Source organism: Mus caroli, chromosome 11 (genome assembly GCF_900094665.2).
Source record: "Mus caroli chromosome 11, CAROLI_EIJ_v1.1, whole genome shotgun sequence".
In the NCBI taxonomy this organism is placed as follows: domain Eukaryota; kingdom Metazoa; phylum Chordata; class Mammalia; order Rodentia; family Muridae; genus Mus; species Mus caroli.
In genome coordinates, this window is record NC_034580.1 from 47,280,164 (window position 1) to 47,292,514 (window position 12,351).

The window sequence follows — 12,351 nt, forward strand, 5'->3', positions numbered from 1 at the left end:
TTACAGGGATGCTTGGAATCCAACCCAGGAGCTCTGGGGGAATCAGACAGTGCTCTTAACCGATGACCCCTGAAATACATCTCAGAGATGACAACGATAAACTACAGAGCAAAACAAAAACCACCAGTTGAAAATAAACCCGTCCCATTTGTCTTTTTTTTTTAAGCACCCTTCTCTACAATCCCCCGCTAACCTTTCGGGTTCAGAGATGCAACGTCATCACGCTGGGACGTAGCTGCTTCGGGAGTGCGCTTCGGACGCGTATCTGACGTCACCTCGCAGAACCTAGCAACAGCGCAGGCTCGGGGGCCGAGTCCGTTATGGCCGCCTCCGCCCTGGGCAGAATGTGCGGGGTTGCACGAGAGAAGCTGTCTCCCGGGCCCGGCGCCCGGGGCCTCGGAGCGCTGGCGCAATCTCTGGTGCTGGCGTTGCTGCTCGTGCCCATCCTGTGCTCTGGTAATGAACGCGTGGAGACGGCGAGGGACCGGGTCGGGCCCGACGGGGACGGAGCGCCGCCGACTCACGGTGGTTCCCACCGGCGGAGTTCCCGCGCCCAGGGCTGGGCCCGGGATGGGAAGCGCTCCCAGTGCGGTCTCCCCAGGCCTGAGAAGTGGGGTTGTGAGATTCAGAGACCCGAGTGGGTGGGCGGGGACAGGAAGTGCCCGTGTCGTGGACAGAGTCTCTGAGAATACGTGCTCCCTGGAGGAAGGGCGCTCGGTGTGGAGGGGGGAGGTCCCCAAAATGGGGAGTACAGAGATCTCGCAGACTGGATGGGAAACAGGCCGAAGTGATAGTCGGAGTTGGGGAGAGTGATGTTAAGAGAGATGCTCGAGGTTAGAGGGACAAGCAAGGCTAGGCAAGTTTTTGTTTTGTTTTCCCCCTCGAAAAGGTGAGCTCAGAGATAAAGATAGGGACAGCGACCCAGTGTTGGGACTGAATTGATTGTTTCAGAGTGGAAGAGGGGAGGAGCTGTTTGTGGATTCCATCTCTGAGGTCTGAGAGGTTCTGGGGCTTTTGGTGTTAGAGGCAGAGTCCGGGGACGCTGACCGGCTGAGGGGCATGGAGGAGGAGTAGAGTTTAGAAACAAAGGGAGATGCCCTTCCTTGAGCTGAGGTTTTACCGAACGCCCTCGCCTCTTTTGAGAAAGACTTTCTTTCCTTGCAGATGCTACAGCATAAATCAGGATATTAAAGCCGTTCTTGAAAGTGAAGAAATCTGTAAACCGAGGCGGAGATTAAGCAGGAGAAACTGAACGTTGTTGAGTAGTCATATTTTTCTTTCTGTCCAGCGTGCAATCATTTTCTCCCCAAGTCTTTATTGATTTTTTTTTTTCAGATGAAAACTTAATGTGAACTGGGGCTGACTTCCTTCTTTGCCCAGGGCGACTCTCCAGCCAGTCACCCTTCCCTTTATTACAGTGCTGGGTCGCATACATAGTTTCCTTCCTCAGCAGCACTGAAAGCAGGCAGCTGACTGCCCTAACTGGAGGGTTTTGGAGTCTGTGGGAGAAAAGACTAGGTTTTCCAAGGCTCTTATATCTTTGGTAGGATGTAATGAGGATTTCCCTGGTGGATGCAGACATAATTTTGATCTTTAATCATCTAGAGCAACAGTTTGTAACTGCATCTTTAGGAGTAAGCTGACACCTGTGGCTTCTGTGGGTACTGCACCTAAGTTTGTGTCTCACACACACACTCTCTCTAAATGTTACCTTTATTTATTTATTTATTTATTTGAGACAGGATTTCTCTGTGTAGCCCTGCCTGTCCTGGAACTCACTCTGTAGACAAGGCTGGCTTCGAACTCAGAAATCCACCTGCCTTTGCCTCCCAAGTGCCGGGATTAAAGGCGTGCGTCACTACTGCCCGGCTGAATGTTACCTTTAAACGAGAGGTAGTACCAGTTAGGCAAGGGGTCTGAGCAGTCTCATTGATAGATACCTTTGTTGATGAAGCTTGGCCATGAAGTCCATTAAGCACAAGCAGTCTGACATCAGCTGTTCTGAGTTCTCTTTCCATCCAGCTGGGTCAGCATCGCATCTGTTGTTTCATGTAAAGTCCTAGCTTATTTCCCTGTGCTGGACTTGTGTGTTCCTTCTAGCTTTATTTTTTGACTTCCTTGGTGCTGGGTGTGGGCATTCATCAATGAAGAGGGATTCTGCCCAGCTGGGTCTCAGGGGCGAGCCCTTGAGGAAGTACAGTAGGCGCTGAGACGCTCTCTGGGGTGCAGTGTGCATCGTGATGGGATTAGGTTGGGTTGAGTGCATTTACTGCTCATTCACTCAATGTTGTGGATTTTTTTTTTTTTTAAAGATTTATTATTATACATACACTGTAGCTGTCTTCAGACGTGCCAGAAGAGGGCGTCAGATCTCATTTTGGGTGGTTGTGAGCCAACATATGGTTGCTGGGATTTGAACTCAGGACCTTTGGAAGAGCAGTCAGTGCTCTTACTCGCTGAGCCATCTCACCAGCCCCAATGTTGTGGCTTTTTAAGTAGACAGTATGGGTCATTAGGAGGTTAGGAAGTGGCCAAAGGTGGTTGACTTTTTAAAAACATCTTTCTTTACATTTATTTAGTGTGTGTGTATAGGTATAGGACATTGGACAGTGGACAGCTTTTGGTTGGGAGTCAGTTCTTGCTTTCCACCATGTTGAGTTTCAAAGTACAAACTTCCTTATTTGCTGAGCTACCTCTCTGTCCCTCAGATAGGACCCTGTAGACGGTTGTTTGTTTGTTTTGTTTTAAAGTGTACCTGTGCAGTGGGGGCACACACCTTAATCCCAGCATTCAGGAAGCAAAGGCAGGCAGATCTCTCTGAGTTTGAGGTCAGCCTGGTGTACAGAGAGTTCTGAGACAGTTAGGACTATAGACAGAGTGACTCTTTCTCAGAAACAAACAAACAAAAAAAGAGTGTGTGCATGTGTCTGTCTCCCTGCCTGCCTGTGGGTGTGTGGTGGTGGTGCCAGTGGAGGCCAGAGCATTGGTGACTTGCAGGCAGTTGTGAGCCACCCAATAGGGGTGTTGGGAACAGAAATCTGATTCTCTGGGAAGCAGCATATCACCTTAGCTTCTGAGCCATCTCTCCAACCTGCTAAGGGAGGTTTTGAGTAGAGGAGTGGCCTCATGTCACTTCTGCATGATGCTGTGCTGAACTTGGGCAGTAGGGTTAGGGCGGAAGCAGGCAGATGAGTTACAAAAGCAGAGATGATGGTGGCTCGGACCCGGCCTGGGCACTGAAGTGAAAAGCCTTCAGGTCTTGTTTATGCTTGGTGCTAGGTGTAGGCATTAGTGTGTGTGTGTGTGTGTGTGTATATGTATGTGTGTGTGTGTGTATGTGTGTGTGGTGGTGGCAGCGGCGAGCCCTAGTGTGAGTGTGAAGGTCAGAGGGAACTTAGGGTCCACTCTGTTCCCATCGTCCTTGTGTTCCACATGGGTTGTTTGCTTTCTTCACTTGGGAGTTCTGAGGTTCTTGATTTTAGGAACACGTCCTTTGTTGTTTATGGAGCTTGCAAACAGTCTTTCTGCACTGTAGCTGGTCTTTTTATCTTGGGAGGCTCTTTGACAGAGCAGAAGTTTCTCTTTTGAAGAATAGCAGTTACGAGTTTTTCCCTTTTATGCATTGCGCTTTTTTATTTTATTGGTAAAATTTAAGAACTTCTTTTCTAGTTCCAGACTGCAAAGATTTTTCTCCTTTTTTTTTCTAGTTTTGTCCTTTAATATATTTTACTTGACTTATGCTTATTTAATTTTTGTGTGAGGTGTGAAGCCTAGGCTCATCTGGCTTGGTAGCGTGTGGATTACCCTGACGGACTTGCAATATCGTGTCGGGTTACAGCCTAGAATAAACAGCAGCATCTTCTCCACATTCCTCCCCTCAGTTCTTTCTGCGTTGTGGGTTGACCCCAGGACCTTGCCGCACACAGCTGGCCCGTTACTGCCCTGTGGCTGGCATGGAGAACCTTGGAAGACTTTAAAGGAACAGGGTTGGTTGCTCATTGTTTCAGGGGTTCCTGTCTGTGGTTGCCTGGTGTGTCGCAGGAGGGGTCTGTGGCAGAGGGCGGTGCTTAGTGAGGCGGTTGAATGAGCAGAGTTCTGGTGATTTGTGGACATTCTGACCAATGGGAGCTTTGGGGAGTAGGAAGGAAAATGGACTAGGAAATTAGCATAAGCACTAAGAGTTACACACTGGGTAGAAGCTTCCACATTGGATTTCAGATGAAATGAAAACAGTGGTATGGTTGTGTTTCCAGCTGTGGGCGGCTGTCTATTGCCCTTGGGGATAAAGAATTTGATTTAGCCTTTGCCAAATGAGGGAGACTCCGTATGAGTGGGGAGACCATTAGCTATGGACGCAAGAGGGATTTGAGTGCTTGGCCACACCATTGACCTGTGAGAAGGAGTTGGTAATAGTGGAGCTAGAGGCTGATGGGTAGTTGGGCTGACTCAGCAGAAGAGAGGTCATGGGCTTTGAAATAGAATAGCAGTTACCAGTTCCAAATAGGATGTCTTCTCTGGATGAGACAGAACCCTGCAGTTAGGAGCTAAAGTCTTATGATGAGGAGACTTGCCAGGTGTTGGTGATAGGGGAGATGTGTGCCCCCAAACCAGTGGCCCTTCTGGGGAAGAATGGGAAATTGTGTGCAGAGCAGACCCTTCTTCTGTCTGTGCAAGGGTGTGGGAGGGAAACCGGCTGTGGAGGAAAAGGGCTGTAGAACCTGTGTGTTTGCAAGGGAATCAGATTTCTGTCACGACAACAGAGAAGCATGAGGAGAGATCTGGAGGGCTCAGGAGAGGGTTTTTGTGTAGTTATTTCTGCCCTTCCCAGTGCAGGTCCATTAGAGACCATCCAAAAAGTTAGGTAGGGGAAGATGAATTTTTTTTTGTTTATTTTGGAAATAGGGTTTCCTGTAGTCCAGAGTGCCCTCAAAACTGTGTACTGCTGGCATACCAGGTGTGTGTTGCTATGCCTGGCTCTAATGTACTGTCTTTTAACATTTATTTTTCTGATGCTAGGGATCAAACCTAGTGCCCCACTTATACCAGGCAACATCGTTAATTCTATTATCTTTATAAACTATTTCTTCTCCTTCTTCTAAGATTTATTTGTAAGAGTATACTGTAGCTGTCTTCAGACACCCCAGAAGTGGTCATCGGATCCCATTACAGATGGTTGTGAGCCACCATGTGGTTGCTGGGAATTGAACTCAGGACCTCTGGAAGAGCAGTCTGTGCTCTTAACTGCTGAGCCATCTCTCCAGCCCCCTAGTTTTCTTTGTTAGAAATTGTTTTTCTGGGAGACTTCTGTCTAATTAAGACCCTCTACTCAGAGATTGACTACACGGTTCAGTTTAGCAGCTTTCCTCTGTGGACTGTCTCCATTGATTCTTCTTTTGGGTGGAGTTACTCTGTAAACAGTTTTAGCTGTACTCCAGTGAACTTCACTAAGGAGGTAGGGGCGAAGGGCTGGAAGATTGTGCAAGCATTTGGCCTCGTTTCTTACCTGGGACCTGCCTTCCCAACCTTTACACTGCTGTTACAAAGCTTTTAAGTTTCTGGTTCTTGTCCTTTAGAATTTTGGTGATATAAAAATTTTAAGAGTCTTCAAGTATCACTTAGAGATGCTGTCTACAGCTTGTTTGTAGCTTTGTATTCTGGTTGTATGCTTGAAACGAGATTGTTTTTAAGAGTAAAAGTCTAGCCTCTGGCAGCCCCAACACACTAGGCTCTGTTACCTATCTGCAGTGTTGTAAGTTAGAGTCAAGGATACTGAAAAGCAAAGAAGTAATGTGGCTATTTTGGGGAGAGAGAGAAACCGAGAAAGAGGTTTAGTGACCCCTAACCCCTATTTTTAGGAAGACCCTGACAGGAACTTTGAGCATGGGGCAGGGAGGGGGGCAAATGGTGCATAATTGAGCATCCGGTCAGGGTGTAGTCTGGGATTCTTGTCTCTGGTTTGATTCTACAAGGTGGTCAGAAGTTCCTATTGCTGGAGGGGACATGGAGTTCTCAGGGGATGTACTCCAGTGCTGGGGTACACCCTCTCCCTGGTGGATTGCTACTCTGTTCTAGGAGGGCCTGTTCTTTGTAGAATCCAGGGTGCCTACAAGGTTTAGGACAGTGGCTAGAAGGATGACAGACTAGGCAGACACTTTGATGGCTTACCATACCAACCTGCAGAGGGAAGCAGGACACGGACAAAGTGAAGGCTTTTAACCTGTGCTTTCTTGTGTTCTGGGCTCTGTTGAGGGTGAGTCAATTTGGGCAAAAGAAGTTTCTAAGTACCTGTTGTATACTATATTTAGTTCCAGATTCTGTGTTGAGAGTGTGTGTGTGTGTGTCTGTGTGTGATGTATGTGTACTAATTGTGTTTTGTGTCCCAAGGCCTCCTCCTCCCTTTCTGTTCTGGCAATGAGATAGAGCCTGGACAGGGCCGGCTGAGTTCTGGTCTTTGATAGGGAGACAGTGCAGTGGGGTGAGTGCTGTGTGGACTTTGAGGCTGACCTGAAGGCTGATGCTTGCTTATTCTTTGAGTGGTAGGCTGTTCATGCCATTACTGAGCAAAACAATTATTACCAGAGATTAACTGACCAGGAAGAAATGGAATTGATTGCTAGCCATTGAAACTTAACTAGATCTTAAGAGAAAGCTGCAGGAATTTATTATACTGAAGAGAAATGCTCAGGAAAAAATGGTAAATCCGTTTTTCTCTTGTAAAGGTTAGCAATGTTGGGATGCTTTTGTTTTTCAGATGGACCAGAGAATCCTCCAAACAATGTTACCGTTACTTCTCCAGTTGTGGTGACTACGCCTGGAAACCACACCAGCCCCTCTGTTTCCCAGATCAGCACCACACTTAGCCCAGCCAGTGCAGAGAAAAGTGGAAGCAGCTCTGTGGCGCCCACCCCCTCTGCTGCTCCGTCTGTGCCCGAGGAGGAGGCTGACAGCAATGAGGACCCCAGCATGGAGGAGGAGGACCTTCTGGCTCTCAACAGCTCCCCGGCCACAGGCAAGGACACCCTCGACAATGGCGACTACGGAGAGCCGGACTACGACTGGACCACCAACCCCAGGGATGAGGAGCCTGAAGACATCAACATTGCGATCAGCAAGGAGAGCAGGCGCTTCAGGGGCTTCCAGGACTCAGTGCAGGTCGTGAAGCTCCCGCCCCCCAACAGGGAGGATAGCCATTTCTTTTTTCATCTCCTTATTTTTGCTTTCTGTGCAGCTGTTGTGTATGTTACCTATCACAACAAAAGGAAGGTAAGTTGGGATTTTAGCCCTTTCTGTAATTCATTGTCTCAGCCACATTTGTATAAATTTTTTCAGTCAGGTTGAAAGTCCTGATAAATATTAACATTTCTAATGAAGTTATGGAATAATGAATGTTACATGTGCTTCTAGGAAATTACTTGAATTTTTTTCATAATGAACTAAACCAAGGGCCAGTGAGTAACATGTTGATTTTTCAGACAGGGCCTCACTAAAGTAGCCCTGGCTGTCCTGAAACTCACTCTGTAGACCGTGCTGGTTTGAACTCACAGAGATCCACTTGCCTCTGTCTCCCAAATGCTGGGGTCAGATGTGTGCCACTATGCCTGGCTTGTATTTCTTAATTTGGTAATGATGCTTCAGTGGGAATGTTTGTGGAGCAAGAGTATTAATTTAATAATTTATTATGCATTCACTTACTGACCTAACAATAATGTTATTTTCTGGCTACCAAGGATTGGGCTGAGGATGTGACTCCATTGGTAGTTCTTCCCTAGTGTACGTGAAGCTCTGGGTTCATTTCCCAGCATCACATAAACCTGGGCTTGCTAACACTTCTGTAAGCCCCGGTGAATCCCAGAGGATCAGAGATTCAGGCTTAGTTGTTGTCAGCTTTGACTTTGTACTGAGGGACAGGGCTATATCTTTAAGAACCTGCCTTAAAAAGAAAAGAAAAAACAAAAAAAGGATCTTATATATAAGCAGATGTGGTGCGTGCTTGTAACCTTGTCTCTTGGGGAGTAGAGGCAGGTGGGTCACTGTTGTCCATGGCCAGCTTAGACTGTTTGGAACTGTGTCAAAGATAATTAACTAGGCTGGAGAAATGGCTCAGTGGTTAAGAGCTCCGGCTGCTTTTGCAGAGGACTGGATTCCCCACACTCACGTGGTTGTTCGTACCCTGTAGCTCTACTTCTGTGGAATCTGGTTATAAACAGACAAACAACACTGCTCCCAAGCAACATGTTTGATGTAGAGAATGTGGAAATCTCAAGACTTTAGGAAAAAAGGAAAGTTTACGCTGTCACCCAGAGCATTAAAATATACCTTAAACATAATTTTGGTTCACAGGTACACATATACACACATGCCATAATTTTTAACTGAACGTTATATAGAATTTTACATTTTGCTTTAAAATCTTAGGTAATTGTGGGTATGGGGCCCTTGCCGTAGTCTTTGTGTGGACGTCAGAGGACAGTTTTGTAGACTTGTTTTCCACCATGCTTGTGTGACAGTGTCTTTACTTGCTGAGTCATCTCAACAGCCCAATATCTTATTTATTTATTATTGCTTATTTTGAATTGTGTGTGTGTGCGCGCGTGTGTGCGTGCGTGTGTGTGTGTGTGTGTGTGTGTGTGTGAGCGTGTGAGAGCGCATTGCCACCAGGGGCTGGAGTTAACAGGTGTGAGGTGCCTGAGGTGGGTGCTGGGCTCTAAACTTGGTCCTCTGTAAAAGCACTCACCAACTGCTGAGCTGCTTTTTCAGCCCCAGTAACTTGTGTTTTGCCAAACAAATTATGGATATTTCCCACAGCATGTGGCCCTCATTTCTTGAATAGAATTATATATTTGCAGTGCTCCAGGGCAGGGGAATAGGGTGATCCTGAGTGTTGAGACCCTGCAGTGATCGATGCTGAGAGGCCTGTGCTACCGGGAACTGGCCAAAAACTGGATCCCCACAGCCAGCATGAGGGGCACCGTGGGTGCCATAGGACTGGTATGGGCCTCAGATTGGCCGCTGACCCTGGACTGGGTGCTTCCCATAAACGACAAGTTTAAGGATGATTAGGCCGCCCCTCCCCCACCACAGGCCTCACTGGTGTCACAACGCTGCCTTAGTAACAGCTTAGCCCCGTGGAGGGTGCTGAGGAAGCCCACATCACTCCAGGGGAGCATCTGCAGTGATGGACTCTGGGGCTGCCTTGATGGGTGCAGCTTTAAACCATGTTCTAACACCGGGGATGGGAGGAACAGATATTCATCAGAATAAGCTGCTCAGCATGCATGTCACTTGTATGTGCACTTTCAGGGCTGACAGTTTATGTTAGGTAACCAAGTGGTGAGCTCTTCCCTTGAGCAGACGCTCTCAGCTCTCAGCGTCCCTTAGTGGCCTGAATTCTTTGTGTAGGCTGAAGCCTCGTGAACTTTCCCTGTCCACTGTGGCGCTGTAGCATTATTATTTACAAATGTGGTTTAGGGAGCTGGAGAGATGGCTCAGAGGGTAAGAGCACTGTCTGTTCTTCCAGAGAGCCTGAGTTCAATTTCCAGCAACCATGGTGGCTCACAACCATCTGTAAGGAGATTTGGTGATCTATTCTGGCCTGCAGGCATACATGCAGGCAGAACGCTGTCTACATAGTAAATAAATAAATCTTTAAAAAGTGTGGCTTAATATCTGCATAATTGATTGTGCTGTGTTCCTTCTGGATGGTTAGATGGTTCCAAGTTTCAGTTCAGAGGTAGCACAATGACGATCATTTCTGTGCTCGAGTTAAAGGAAGCAGAAGCTAATGGGGGGCGGGGTACGGGACGGTGTCAGTGCGACTGAGTGGTGGAGCCTTTGGGAGTAAAGGGTACTGAAGCACAGTTGCTCAGTGTATGCCTCCCCCCTTCCCTCTCTCCCTCCATCTATCTATCTCTGTCTCAAGGCTGAGCTCTCTGGACCTGCCTTGTCATTTAGGCTGTCTTCTTCCCCTCTGGGGCCTGAGAGAGGACAGAATGGTACAGTCACTGCTGTCAGAATGTCTTCCAGCCTCCAGTGTCGGTGAGCCAGTAAAAGCAGCAGTCAGAGCGCCAGAGGTGCCTGTTAACTGAGCTCAGTGCTGTCACTCAGGCTGTGGGCACAAGTGGGATCCTAGTCTTCACTCCTCACCCACTGAGAGGCACAGTTTAGTTGTGACAACAAGCTTGAGAAGGGTGTCATCTTATTATTGCTAATATTAGTTTTTGTGTCCCAAAGCTTTAGCAAGGTCCTGCACTTGTTACAAAAACATTACCGGGTAAGTTTTTTCTAAGGCGTGTCTAATTGTTTTGTTTTATTTCAGATTTTCCTCCTAGTTCAAAGCAGAAAGTGGCGTGATGGCTTGTGTTCCAAAACTGTGGAGTACCATCGTTTGGACCAGAACGTGAACGAGGCCATGCCTTCTCTGAAGATCACCAATGATTACATTTTCTAAAGCACTTGATTGGCATTTGCTTAGTATGCTGTTTTATTTGCTTAACTTTTCTATGATGTGCAGATGTTTGCCACGGGGCAAGAGGTACTTAGCCGAGAAGGGGGAACTCTATTTTGCCTTGGTGCTTTGAGAATTAACTGTCACAAACAAGGAGTATATGGTTTCTTTTTTCTTTCTTTTTTTAATCTTTCTTTAGAGCTAGATTCAATCAGGTGTCTGAAATGTGAGTTAAACATTACTTTATCCTTTGGTGTAGTTGTTATTATTTTCCATTTATTGTGCCTCTGGCAGCAGTGTTCCCTTTGAAAGGCCCATCCCGGGGCTCAGGCCCTGCGGGGTCAGCGCTGCTGGTTCTTATCACTTGCTGCCCCCCAGATGCTATTTCCGGTCCTTTATTCTACGTCTCTGGTTGAGATAGGGCCCCACTCAGTAGACCAGTCTTACTGCCTCGGCTTCTCAAGTGCTGGTACCACAGTGTACCCACTTCCAAATCTCATATTTTCAAACACATTTTTTGTGTGTGTGGTCCCCAATTTTAATGTACAAAGATATTGCAATACAATGCTTTGCTTTAAAATAACATTTCCCCCCTCTCTTTCAAAGCTGCTTTAAGGAAGTGAAGTGGGTTCAGTTAGTGAAGGCACTTGCTGCCTACTCTGACAGCCTGAGTTCAGCCCCCAGGGCCTACGTGGTAGAAGGCAATAGTCTTGGAGGTTGTCCTCTGACCTTCACATGTGGACCATGGCATCTGTGCACCTATGTACATGCTTACACACATGGTAAATAAATGTAGTTAAAAAGAACCCACTTGGGGTGTTTTAGGCACTTGACACACAGTGTAAGATGATGTAGTTGCTGCTTCATGGTCACGGTAAACTTGTGTAGGGATTCTGGCAAAAGAGACTGCAGTTCCCAGTGAGCACAGGTGACATGTTAGGTAGATTCCAGGTTTTGATTTGGATTACCGAATGACGATTAGGGTAGAAGCTGGTAGAGTATTTAACCCATGAGCAGGGACTATGTGTCAGCAATTGATTTTAGTATGAGCTCCAGGGTTCAGACGACAAGCAGAGTGTAAGACTGGTCAGAGGTTTCTCAGTTTGTTTCTTGATCACAGTAAGTTGGAGGAGACTCTAGAGCCCATTGTCACTTGCGTGAGATTGTGTCTTGGTCCTGCAGTTAAAGCAGTAATTGGGAAAAGTTCACACAGACTGTGTAACAGTGACCTTCAGACTTGCCTCCCTCCAGCCCCCAGCCACTGGGATTATTTGCTGTATTTCATGGTAGCCTGCCTTTTCAGAGTTGATCAGAATGTAAATGTGTGATTTGAACCATGCTTGGCTACCAAGCTTCTTTACAACTTTGCAGAAAGCATCGTCTTTACTGTGAGCTCAGTAAAGCCTGGGCGGGCAGGCGGGCCAGCAACCATGCTCCCTGTGTGGACACAGAAGCAGCAGCGTTGACTTCCCCCGTCAGGGACAGTTGACTGTCCGAGGGAAGGGCACTGTGGTAAAATAAACCTGAACTGTTTTATTGCAGTAGTTTTTTTCATATCTGAAATTGTATTATTTAATATTTTGAATAAGATTTTAAGAAATAAATGGTAAAGATATAAATCTGCTTTTGTTAGTGTGTTCTTTACAATGCTGACTTGAGTGCTTACCGAAGAGCTGTGCTGGCCGGGAGGAAGTGAGCCTCAGCCAGGTGTTCCTAGGCCTGCTCAGCCTCGGAGTTCGGAAGCCACTTACACTTCTGACTTGTTCTTAGGACCAGTTTGATACTGGGTCCTGACATCTGCTATCATTAGCATACCAGGATGGCAAGAAAGACTTTCCAGGTTGGCTCCCTGTTATGTGTGAGCTGCCCAAATCAGGAGGGTCAGCCCCGGTGATAGACCTGGGCCT

General features: G+C 47.1%; 1 protein-coding gene across 2 annotated transcripts; it reads left to right on the forward strand.

Moving 5' to 3' along the window:
• Positions 1–270: 270 nt before the first annotated feature.
• Positions 271–12,000, forward strand: C11H5orf15 (chromosome 11 C5orf15 homolog). 2 transcript variants are annotated; one of them, XM_021177772.2, is made up of 3 exons: positions 271–456; positions 6,752–7,263; positions 10,316–12,000. In XM_021177772.2, exons 1-3 carry the CDS (start codon positions 321–323, stop codon positions 10,445–10,447), a joined length of 780 nt encoding a protein of 259 aa, XP_021033431.1. In that variant the 5' UTR covers positions 271–320; the 3' UTR covers positions 10,448–12,000. The 2 variants fall into 2 exon arrangements, with proteins under 2 accessions (XP_021033431.1, XP_021033432.1); XM_021177773.2 differs by lacking the exon at positions 271–456 and adding an exon at positions 6,492–6,536.
• The last annotated feature ends 351 nt before the right edge of the window (positions 12,001–12,351 follow it).

Coding starts and splice junctions, on each gene's coding strand:
- C11H5orf15 (XM_021177772.2), top strand. CDS start 321: ATGGCCGCCTCCGCCCTGGGCAGAATGTGCGGGGTTGCACGAGAGAAG. Junction 457..6,751: donor CGTGCCCATCCTGTGCTCTG/GTAATGAACGCG, acceptor TTTGTTTTTCAG/ATGGACCAGAGAATCCTCCA. Junction 7,264..10,315: donor CCTATCACAACAAAAGGAAG/GTAAGTTGGGAT, acceptor GTTTTATTTCAG/ATTTTCCTCCTAGTTCAAAG.